Genomic DNA, 12,548 nt, shown 5'->3' on the forward strand with positions numbered 1-12,548 from the left:
TATATATATATAAGTAATGGAGTTACAGTCTAATGACTGAAACAAGTAAAAGATTATATATATATGTATATATATATATATATATATAATGTAGGAAGTGTAAAATCTAAGCTGTATCCTGTTGAAAATCATCTGCTTATTCCAGTATTACAATCTAGTTTGTAATTGTTGTATTAATATGAGGTACATATTAGAGTTGAAAAGTTTGGAAATACTGTTTGCAGAATTATTATATTACAAAACAGGAAGTTGGAAAATTTTTCAGTATTGTTTATTTACCATTATAAATGTTTCATTTGCTAATAGGAATAACAAAAGTTGTGTATGTTGGAAAAAACATGTAAGAAATTTCCTTTTAGAAATTCTTCAGACAGACAATCAAATAGAAATAATATATTGATTCTCTGTCTGAAGAATTTCTAATAGAAAATTTCTGACGTTTTTTTTTCCCCAACATGTACAACTTTGTGATTCCTATTAGCAAATGAAACATTTACAATGGTGAATAAATAGTACCAAAAAATTTCTAAATTACTGTTTTCTTATATATATGTGTGCATGTGTGTGTGTGTGTGCATGTGTGTGTGTGTGTGTGTGTGTGTGTGTGTTGTGTTGTGTGTGCATGTGCATGTGTGTATGTATGTATAAGAGAAATAGAAGAATATGGGCATAATTTGGTACTCCTTTATTACAATTGTTACATATGTTTCAGTATTCTGCAGCACATGTTATCACTCTACAGATGCAACCAGTAAATGCAAACTATAGGGCAAGCAGGAAGCAAAGATATTGTCAGACAACTGAAAAAAAATATGATTGTCTGATAATGTGTGTTGTGTTTGCTCCATGCTGGCCCTGTAAGCTGCATCTGTAGCGTGATGCCTTGTGTTACTGAATACTAAAAAAATATGTAACAATTGGAATAAAGAATTACTGAGTTATGTCCAATGTTTTTTTCTCTTATTTTTATTACTGTGCCCTTTGTATTACATTATAGCCCACCATCGGATATGGAATACTTGTGTGTACAAGTGATGGTGGGAGTTTGACACAATTAACATTAGATCCAAAATTTGAATGGTTTAATTTTCATGTCAAAAACAACCTGTCATACCTACACTCTCACACACACACTTACACTCACATACATACACACATATATGCACACATCGATACACATACTTGTATTCGCTTTATAACTTCAAACAATAAAACCTGGTATCAAAATAATAAAGATCTATACTTTACTATTTCATTTTGATTCATGCAATTATATGTAAAAATCCTCCAAAAAACTATTAAATTTCATTAATGTGTTCATCTAGTTGGTCTCATTAAAAACAAAATGAATATTTATTTATTATGTCACAAATTTAATTTCATTTATGATATCTATTAAAAGTAAAAATAAATATTAACTCACTTTTACTAGTTCAATATTGTTCTTACTGGGTGTTACAATTTCTGATTGGTACCGAAAATTATCATCAAAATTTGGAAGTTTTGCCTTATAGAGTTTTCCTTTAATAAATAAAAACAGAATGCAAATACTTCATCACAGTGAAATGTACAGTTTATAATGTAAATCGATATCTTGATGCTAAAAACATAAAGATATTTACCTGCATCCAGTCTAACATGTAGACCTATGTATTCTGCTTTAATCTGTGTAAAAATATATAAAGGAAAACAACAAATTTTGGAAAACAGAAAAATTTTCATTTTTTAATTCAAATAAAATAATTTTTAGGTTGTTACATTTATGTATTTGTCTTGTAAGACTCTTGATGTGGAATTGTGTGTTGAAACAAGTATTGTTATATTAGGGGATGGTCATTTTTAAGTTCATGCACGAATAACAAATAGCATAAACAACTTAATATAACCTGTCATTTGCTATGTTTGTGGATGCTTTTTTTCATTCTGTAAGACCATCCTTCCACAAAATCAACCTCATCAGATGAAATAGCATATGAAGTAACCATCTTTTCATACTTGTATGATAAAATGATTAAATTTAAACATTACTGCATGTATTTTAAGAACATTTTTGGTGTACTCTTTACAGTAGTGAAATATAGTACAAATGGTTGCAGTTGCACAAATCCAAATGCACACTTAAATACATGAACTCTTGTTTACACTAGGAAATCAAAAAAAGTCACTGCAGATGGCCAGTCAGACTAGTAAATATGTAGTTATATTTGTTCTTACTATAACTTAAATAACATTATTAAGAATCCAAGAGATGGTTAGTAATTTCAGGTTCATGATTTGATTTGTGCTAGATTCTTCAGTTACAATATAGTTGTTTATTACATGCTCTCTTAAAATTCTTTGATTATGAGCTCACTATTTTACATACTTAAATGATTTTTTTTCTAAATTTCCATGTAACTCACTAAGTCTCATATATCTCTTTATTTAAAATGACTGTTCTTAAACCAAGTGAAAGAAACAATTGTTCTGTTATAGATGTTTTCAATAGCATTTGGTTAATAAGCCTACATTTTTATCTGGCATTTTATATTTCATTTTGATCAATATATTCAGGTGTTCTATTTCTAAATATACACAAATACTTTGGCTAGGTTTGAACTAAGAAGTTTTTGTCTATTCATATTGTAGAAAGGATTATTTTAAGTGGTTTTAATAGGTTTATGTCACAAGCCATAAGGGAAGATGTTTGTCAAATTTGACAACTTTGTAAAATGATTAAGTCTATTTCATGCCAACTGGCTCATTTACTGAGAGCTTATTTCAGGTACCTGAGGTATTTCAGAGATTAAGAGTACATAATTTACCCTGACAGAAACCAATTTATCACAAAGTTAAACCCCAAACAGTTACTGGTACTCTTGTGGAGCTGAATAGACTGAAGCAACATGAAGTAAAGTGCCTTGCTCAAGGACACAACATGACACTAGGTCCAGTAACTAAACCATGATTATTAGATCATGAGTTCAACACCTTAAGCACTCTTTTTCTGTCTCAGTCATGATACAAGCTTTGATCATGGTAGCAGGGCTTGTATATCCCTATAATACAAGGAGTTATACCAGTGAAAATTGATCTAATCCAGTTGAGCAGGTCTAAGTACAGGATCACACTAAATGAGAATCACAGTCAGAATCCTTGGGAATGTACAGATTTTGGTGGAGAAATCAATTAAGCAATGATTGATGGAGAAACTCACAAAATGCAGAATTTGGAATTGTATTGCTGGCATTGACTAGTGCTGTCTAGTTCTGAATGTGAGCAATGACTTACATCCACAGAACTGGCAACCATAGGTATTATTCAACCATTGAAAGATTTAATATGACTTTAATGCTGCCTAGATATTCATCTTGCATCACTTATCACATGATCAAACAAGGAACATGTTCTGCTGTGGTTTTGGTTTCTACTAGTATTTGAAAAATCAACTATAGAACCTAAAAACAAATCTATATTACTTAAATGTAAATGTCCTATGATATTTTCAATTTTGAATGCTTACATTCTGAATGCAATTTATCAGTTTATTGAATTATCAACTAGAGCAGTTGTTGTCAACATTGAAATGAAGAGCATCCTCAACAAATACCAAGGTACATTGTTTTGATAGAAGGAGATATAAGTTTGCAAATTGATGTAATAAATATCACAAATATACATTTGAAAAAATCATCTAATAGAAATGGATAGCATTTGCAGAAATTTGTATTAGATATGGATTATTATTGATTAAATTTTTTAAAAATTCTAGAAAAAATGGTAAATTATAGATATGCATTTGTTCAATAACCAGTTAAATCTCAATTGCAAGATTAATAATAACATATGTTCAAACAAAAACTCTTCCTATCATTCCGTTGTTTATAGATTTGTCTAAAGCTTTTGACTTAATTCACAGAAATATGATGCAGCAAATTCTACTAGCCAATGAAATCCTTCACGAAATAGTAGTTACAAAAATGATGCTCTACAAAACACTTGAGCCAATATGTGTTCACCTGATGGAGACAAATTTTTTAGTCGTTCTTGCAGATTTTTCATAAGGAGATATCCTAGCACCTTTCTTATTCAAAATCTGTCTTGATTATGCTCACCACATTTTAGGAAATTACAAAAAGATACTTGGCTTTATCCTCACAAAATAAAAAAAGCTCCAGATATCCAATTCAACAATAAAAATGAAAATTATGCTGATAACTTAGTCCTATATAGTAACCATTATCCTATTTCAAAGACTGGAAGAGCTGCAAGAGGCATTGGTTTCTATATTAACTCTAGTAAAATAGAATTCATCAGTTAAAATTTATAAAGTACAACAACCTCATTATCTGGAAGTTCAATTAAACCATCAAATTCCTTTATGTACCTTGGAAACAACATAACATCTTCAGTGTCAGATGCTTAGATATGTATCAGCAAAATTTGGGAAGCATTTAAAATCTCATGTAATATGGAAATCTAAGCAACCAGGAGATTGTAAAAGAAACTTCATTTGCTTAGTGATTGAATCTTGGTTGTTTCATGGCTCTTTCACCTGGACGCTAACCAAAAAATTTGAAACCATGCTAGATGGCACTGATACATGTATGATTCATGCCATTTTGAATATGTCCTAGAAAGAATTTCCAAACAAAGAAAAATTATACAATATACCTCCTAAAGTATTCAAGAAAGAAGAGTTCATGTTGCTGGTTAGTGACATCCAACTATGGACACCCAAACAAATTAAAATTACATTAGTTTACCCAGCAAAGACATACAGTGATCATTTAAGTGATGACTCTGGACAGTACCAAGAGTAATTGTCACACGCCCTGGAAGATAAAGATAGATGGAAAATCAGAGTAATCTGAATTCAAGCAAACTCAACCTGATGATAATAATGGCGATGATAAATTGCTTAATAGGCGCAGAAGTGGCTGTGTGCTAAGTAGCTTGCTTACCAACCACATGGTTCCAGGTTCATTCCCACTGCGTGGCATCTTGGGCAAGTGTCTTCTACTATAGCCTCGGGCCAACCAAAGCCTTGTGAGTGGATTTGGTAGACGGAAATTGAAAGAAGCCCGTGTGTTTACGTTCCCGTAACTTAGCGGTTCAGCAAAAGAGACTGATAAAATAAGTACTAGGCTTCCAAAGAATAAGTCTTGGGGTCGATTTGCTCGACTAAAGGCGGTGCTCCAGCATGGCCACAGTCAAATGACTGAAACAAGTAAAAGAGTAAAAGAGTAATTAACTGCTCAACATCATGCACAGGACAGGTTTAATATGTTCATCTGATTGTTCCTAGTTGTGATATAATGATCTCGATGTTTTTCTTTGGTTCTTTGACTATATTGAAAACTCTATCCTACAATGTTGTTTGATTTATATTTTTGCATTATGCATGTTCAACTAATTTATTGATTGTTAGAAAATGAAAAATTTCACTGCCCTATTTTGAGATTAAGTGCTTTACTCTTGTAAGTTCTGCAACAAAGTGGATGCTATAAATACAATTATTTAATTTTCTTACTCTTGGATAGACTTTATTAATTTTGAACAGTCTTTCAATTTTATAAAATCTAGATATTTTCCATCTACTCAGTCATACCGTTGCAGTAAGTTACCATATATTTATAACTTTCTAACTTACACAAACTCTGATATTACAGAACTGACTATCAGTTATGTAGCCCAAGTTGTTTCTAAATAAATATTATTTCCTCACCTATATATATCTCAAATACTTATATGTTTTCTTTACTATCTTGCAAAAATTGATTAGAATTGGCATGGACAATTTGTTGATCAGATCTATTACATAATTTCCAAATAAGCATATAACTTTATAAACATATAATAAACACATAAATATATTCCTACATGTCATTAAAAAGATAAAAGTGAAAATCAAAAGCATTTTCATAACAAAAAATACTTACATTTCCAACACTAACAGTAAAGATGAACTCCCTCTGAGCAATTGCACTACTTAATGTTTGAAATGCCGTTCGAAGAGTAGAACCTTGACTTTTAGTTCCTGAAATTAGCAAAAACAAATCAGAAATATTTGTTTCTAAACTGATATTTCTTATAGTTTTGATGAAGAATTGTCCTTTCTTCTTCAAATTACTTGAAATTAAATGTTTTTTAGGTGTTTTTATTATCATTACAATCTTGTAGTGCCACCTTCTGAATAAGACGTGAACAAGTTGTAATAGAATTCCATCTTTCAACTGTAAATTAGTTTTTATAACTTTCTTTTATATTTGCATCTACTGTTGAGCCAGTTTACTTTGGTATGCATTTTTCATGTACATGAGTTGTAGGGTTGTTTCAGGATAATTTTTCAAAGACTGTGTAGAATATTAATTATGGAATATGAATTTCTAGTGCAGTAAAACAGTAGAAAATGTCAGTTACAAATTCAATTTCCAATGACAGCTACTGACTTTTTCAAGATAGATTCAATTTGCTTTTGGAAGAATTTCCAATTTCTTGTAGAAAATGTATCACACACATGAATTCATATGAATATAACACTGATTTGGAAAATATTATCCTCTATTTTTTGTATGTTTAAATTGCTTGATTATAAATCATTTTGCAAGTCATTTTTGTATATGTACAATCAAATTCATTTTTCTAATTTCTTTTATATATATATATACTTTATTAAAAAAGCAGCAAAAAAAAATCACAGAAACTGTTACTCAGAGTTTCACATTCCTGTTCTTCGGACAGTTTTGTTTAGAATGAAACAAAATAAGGTTATAAGCATAAATATACAATTACTTTGATAGATACACATTTGAAAAGGGTTTTGTTTATTACTCTACCTCCAGTATTCAAATACCATTTTTTCCACATTGTTTTGCATTTATGAGCTTACTCTAGTATATATATATATATATATATATATATATGTATTATAGTTCTTAAATTTGACAAGAAAAAGCATATATGCATATATACACACACACATATATATACATATATGCACACACACACACACACACACGCATACACACACACACACATATGTATATATACACACACACATATTATGATTGACCGTTGACTGAACACTATTCAATTTTTTTTCTCCGTGTTTTTCTCCTTGTCTCCGTATTTTTTCTGTTGAAGAGCGTAGCTCGAAACGTCAAAGACTTTCCGTATTCCCGAGCGTCATACTAATATATCCTTTTGTTATTTACACCACCTGTCCTCGTCTGTTGTTATTATTTGTATATTCTCCCACATATGTATATATACATATATATGTATATATATAATGTATATATATATATATAAATCTACTAAAATTACTTAACCTCCCTAGCTAACCTGTTATGAGGAATTTCAACCATGTTTCGTGGTCTGCTACCACAACAGCTCCTTTATAGGATCCAGTTAGCTCAAGACATCATCAGGAGGAACCACGTCCGGTTTCGGCCCCTACTCCTCTACCGTTTTGACGTGGCGGGGCCCCTCCTTTCGGAGGTGTCTTCAACCTTTCTATCAACCTCTCTATCAACCTTTCTTTTTTCCTTATTGCATACTTTGTTGTCACTTGGGCATGCTATATTTGTGATCCAGCATCGTTTGCTTTCTTTCTCAATTAACACTATGCCTGGTTTCATATTCTCTATCTCATCATTGCACTGAATCATAAAATCCCATAAGATCTTCGCATTATCATTTTCGATGATGCTTCGGGTTTATGTGCATACCACATTTTACTCTGTCAAGTCCATACTTGTTGCAAAGTGTCCAATGGATAATCCTTGCTATATTGTCATGACGTCTCTTATATTCTCTTTGGGCTAGTGGCATGCATTGACTGGTAATATGCCCTATAGTTTCACCATTTTGTCCACAAATTCTGCACATATCACTCTCTGATGTGTTATCTGTTCAGTATTTGATGCAATTGGTTCTTAATGCTTACTCTTGGGCAGCACAGATCAGAGCCTTTGTTTCCACTTTTAAATTACTTTTAGTCATCCATAGCCATCTTTTTTCACTGCCTGTCTTACCTTCAGCACCCCTATGAAATTGTCCATGCATTCTTTTCTTTATCCACCTATTTTCAGTTTCATTCATTCTCAAGTTCTTGTACAGTGCTTTATCTTTGCAATCTTCCATCCTACACAAGCCTGATCTTCTTACTTCCAATATTAGCAGTTCTGTGTCATTTTTTACATACCGTGCTATGTTGTTTTCTTCTGCTCTAATGCTATGTTCATATCCAATCAGTCCACTTCCCCCTTTTTCTCTTGGTACATATAGTTTGTCTGTGTAACTTTTTGGATGGAGTATCCCATATCTAATCAGCAATTTCCTTGTCTTTCTGTCTAATCTGTTTAATTCGTCTACCATCCATGTGATTACCCCTGCTCCATATCTAAGGAGTGAAACTGCCCAGCTTCAATCTTATTCTGTCTGTTTAATTTCGACTTAAGGATTAGTCTCAGTCTGCACAAGTACTCCACCTTAAATTTTTCTGTCATTTCTTTCTCCATGAATTTATCCATTTCTCAAATCCCCAAGTACTTATAACCCATCTCTTCTATCTGTTTCATAACATACTCTGATAGTATCGCTAGCCCGTCCATACATCTGATTTTTCACCTCTTCAAGACTAATACACCACACTTTTTCAGTTCAAACTTCATTCTGATATCAGCACTGAAAGTATACACCTTATCAACGAGGGAACTGACTTGGGATTCATCTTTACCATAAAGTGGTTGACATTTTGTTGGTGGCTCTTGAATACATACTCAGCTTTTGCTTTCTTCAGAATCAGTGTTAATGGTATCATGCACAGTACAAAGATCCCTAAACTTCTTCCATATGCTGTCAGTTCTGTCCTGCACCATACTCTTTCCTAGCAATCGTTCAACATTTGATACAATACCAAATAGGTTCATACATTCCATAATCCAAGAATGGGGAATCATATCGTATGATAATCAATCCATGACATGGCTAAGTTTTCCTCTTCTTTCAGTCTCTAAGTACAGTTTTGTCTATCAGGAGTCGATCCTTGGTACCTCTGCACTTACACTTGCAACCCTTCTGCTCATGTGGCAGGGCTCCATTTTTTTCCAGATGTCTGTACATTGACTCTGTGACTATCCCAGTCAATAATTTCCACATAAGTGGTAGGCAGGACATTGGCCTGTAATTGTCTATCGTATTGCCTTTTCTGGTGTTTTTCAAGCACAGCACTGTCTTACCCATTGTCAACTACTCTGGTGTTACTTGGTTGGCATTTAAAAAGGTATTGAGTTGTACAGCTATTTGTGCATGACATTCACCAAATTTTTTGATCCAGTAGCCTTGAACTCTATCTAGTCCTGGGGCCTTCCAGTTACCCATTTTTTTTTTGCTGATTTCTTCAAATCTGTAACTTTCAAAGCCTGTGACAATAATTTGATGCCTCTATGACTTCTTCTCTCCAGGGTATTTCCGTTGCCTTTTGCCATGAGGGACCAAGTACCTTTGCTGCCTTCATATCCTTAATTATTCTATCTACTATACTGCTGTCAACTTGGATGGCTGCTTCCTCTGTTTGGTCTACTTGGTTCCAAAAGAAGATTATCTATATATTCAGTTATATTTCTTTTTTAGCATTACATATTTTTAAAGTCAACAGACCCGTGAAGCAGTGTGATTAGTTGATATGAGGTGGTATCAAAAGATTCCTGGATCTCGACAACAGAGTTAAAATGGTGACCTTTGGGCTGCATTTTCAGGTGGAAGTCTTCAGGTGCTAAATCTGGCAAATAGGGTGGGTGTAGAAGCAATACCATGTTTTTGATGAGAAACTCTTGAGTGAGGAGAGCTCAGTGACAAGGTGCATTGTTATCATGAAGAATTCATTTCTTCATACTCCACAGATCCCGTCACGCTTGCTGAATGTCCTCTCTCAAATGCTTCAAAATGTTGCAGTAGAACTCTTGATTGATGGCCTGGCCCTAGGACATGAATTCTCAATTCACAATACCATATTTCTGGGGGTGACATTCGTGGCAGGTCTTCCAGATCACTCATCATCTTTCAGGGACATTCTTCTGCTTTTGAAGCACCTGTGCTACTCGAAACATTGCATATGACCCATTGCCTCATCACCATAAGCTTGCCAAAGCATGCTCAATGTCTCTGTAGCAGACTTCACAAAATTTCACGTTGGCCCTTTGTTTCTGTCCATGATAAAATTGCAGGCTACAGCATATATATGATCACAAAAGCATAAATTTCACAACTTGCGAAGTAAACACAGCAATGTCACTCAACACACTGCCTCATGAAGGTCACTGCTAGCTCTCACTGTGCATGCAACCATATGCTGTCATCTGTTGGTGCACTATAGAACTAGTTCGGGAACTTTTTGATACCACCTTGTTGCTGCTAGAATATATTAGTATACAATTAGACTTAAACAAACGTATGTTTAAAATGCTGCCTGTTAACTTGGAGCAGTAATGTCTTTACATGGAGACCAAATTGAAATCACATGTTATATACCAGCATAGTAAATTCTACAATGAATGATAGTGTGCTGAGAGATATGTACAAACACAATGCAAGTAAACATGCAATTAAATCCATGTAAATAGTTTAAAATTATTATTATGTTGATTTGGATATGTTGTTTACTACATATAATGTAAAACCTAGCTAAGATTCAATCAACCACTCTCTCAACTTGCTCACAGTATACTTCAGTATCTTCTACTTGTGCTTATTTTATTAATATCTTATCTACATAAAGAACAAGAAAAATTTTTCATGTGTCACAATTCATTATCTTAGCTTCAAATATATAAGGAAAAGAAAGGTCATTGTTTGGTTTTTGTCCTACTTTTCAACAGAGACACAACACAGAGATGAATACATTTTAGCTCTCTTTCTAGCTGAAAGAATTAAATGGTCCTAACTATGCCCTGAGCACAAACAAAACCAGCATCAGTTGCCACTGCTGCTGCCACCACCGCCACTGCCACCACCACAACACCACCAACACCATAACCTCAGAATGCTGAATCTTTCAGATGAGTTGACAAAGGACCAAGATACCTGGTGCCTTGCTGTACTCATGAAGACTCATCCTCCACAGCAGAAGTGCTAGGGCTGCATGCCCTGGTGAGGAGGATTGACCTGCAAGAATCCTGTGTTGGTGCCACATAAAAAGCACTTGTGCTGGTGTTATGTAAGTGGCACTCTTGCCAGTCCCACATAAAAGCACACACTGTAAAGTGGCTAGTGTTAGGAAGGGCATCCAGCCATAAAAAAACCAAGCCAAATCAGATGGGAACCTGGTGCAGCTTTCCAGCTCTGGTTAAACTGTTCAACACATACTAGCATGGAAAACAGAGGTTAAAGGATGATGATGATGAGGAGGAGGATGATGAAACTCGTCACTCTTCAAACCCAATAACTCTGTAAGACTTCATTTTACAAAGAAATTTAACACATTTCACTGTTACCTTTGAATCCATTGTTACATGCATATGCAGAACATTTATGATAACATAAAACTAAATATTCTGATGCAAAGTAAAGTTTGATACTTACCTTCAGGTGTATTGTCCAGGATACTTGCATATAAATACATTAAGTTAGCATCGTAAGACAATTGAACATTTTGTATTTGAAGAGCATCAATGCTCAAAAGTTTCCGAATCATTGCTTTCCCTAGTGTTTCAATTACCTCTTTTGTAGATTTGATGTAGTTACCTTTAACGAAACAAATATGATTAGTCAGATGAAATTTACATATTTTTGAAGTGATTTATCATTAAAATAGTAAAGACTGATTGACAATTGTCCACTTTAATTTCTATTTACATGTTTCGATTGGTATAATCTTGTGACATCTTTTATCTTTTATATTTTTTCAGTCATTATACTGTGGCCATGCTGGGGCACTGCCTTGACAAATTTCAATTGAATGAATCAATCCCAGTATTTATTTTTTCAAAGGCTGGTACTTATTCTATCTGTCTGTTTTGCCAAACCACTAAGTTATGAGGATGTAAACACATCAACATCAGTTGTCAAGAAGTGGACACGGATGCACACACACACACACACACACACACACGTCTGACAGGCTTCCTTCAGTTTCCATCTACCACATCCACTCACAAAGCTTTTGGTCAGCTTGAGGCTATAGTAGAAGACACTTATCCAAGGTGCCACACAATGAGATTGAACCTGGAACCATGTGGTTGGGAAGCAAACTTATTATCACATGGTCACATCTGCGCCTACGATTAAGTACTCTTTTACATTTTATCTTTTACGTGCCTCAATCTCTTGACTCTGACTATGCTGGGTCATTGCCTTGAAGAATTTTTGTCAAGCAAATCGACCCCTGTGCTTATTCTTATTTTAAAGCCTAGTCTATTGTCTTTTTTGCTGAATTGCTAAGTTATGGGAATGTAAACACACCAACACCAGTTGTCAAACGGGGACACACAAACACACACATGCACAGACATATTCTTATTTTAAAGCCTAGTCTATTGTCTTTTTTGCTGAATTGCTAAGTTATG

General features: G+C 33.7%; 1 protein-coding gene across 1 annotated transcript in view; it reads right to left on the reverse strand.

The window, feature by feature from the left end:
• LOC106879769 (uncharacterized) overlaps nucleotides 1-12,548 on the reverse strand; it is a 124,579-nt gene that overhangs the window by 51,202 nt on the left and 60,829 nt on the right. The window contains exons 13-16 of the mRNA XM_014929460.2: nucleotides 11,566-11,727; nucleotides 5,922-6,019; nucleotides 1,623-1,665; nucleotides 1,424-1,521 (exon numbers count right to left, since the gene is read on the reverse strand). Coding sequence (XP_014784946.1) covers nucleotides 1,424-1,521; nucleotides 1,623-1,665; nucleotides 5,922-6,019; nucleotides 11,566-11,727 — 401 coding nt within the window. The remainder of the gene's footprint in view (nucleotides 1-1,423; nucleotides 1,522-1,622; nucleotides 1,666-5,921; nucleotides 6,020-11,565; nucleotides 11,728-12,548) is intronic.

This window comes from Octopus bimaculoides, chromosome 10 (assembly GCF_001194135.2).
Source record: "Octopus bimaculoides isolate UCB-OBI-ISO-001 chromosome 10, ASM119413v2, whole genome shotgun sequence".
In the NCBI taxonomy this organism is placed as follows: Eukaryota; Metazoa; Mollusca; class Cephalopoda; order Octopoda; family Octopodidae; genus Octopus; species Octopus bimaculoides.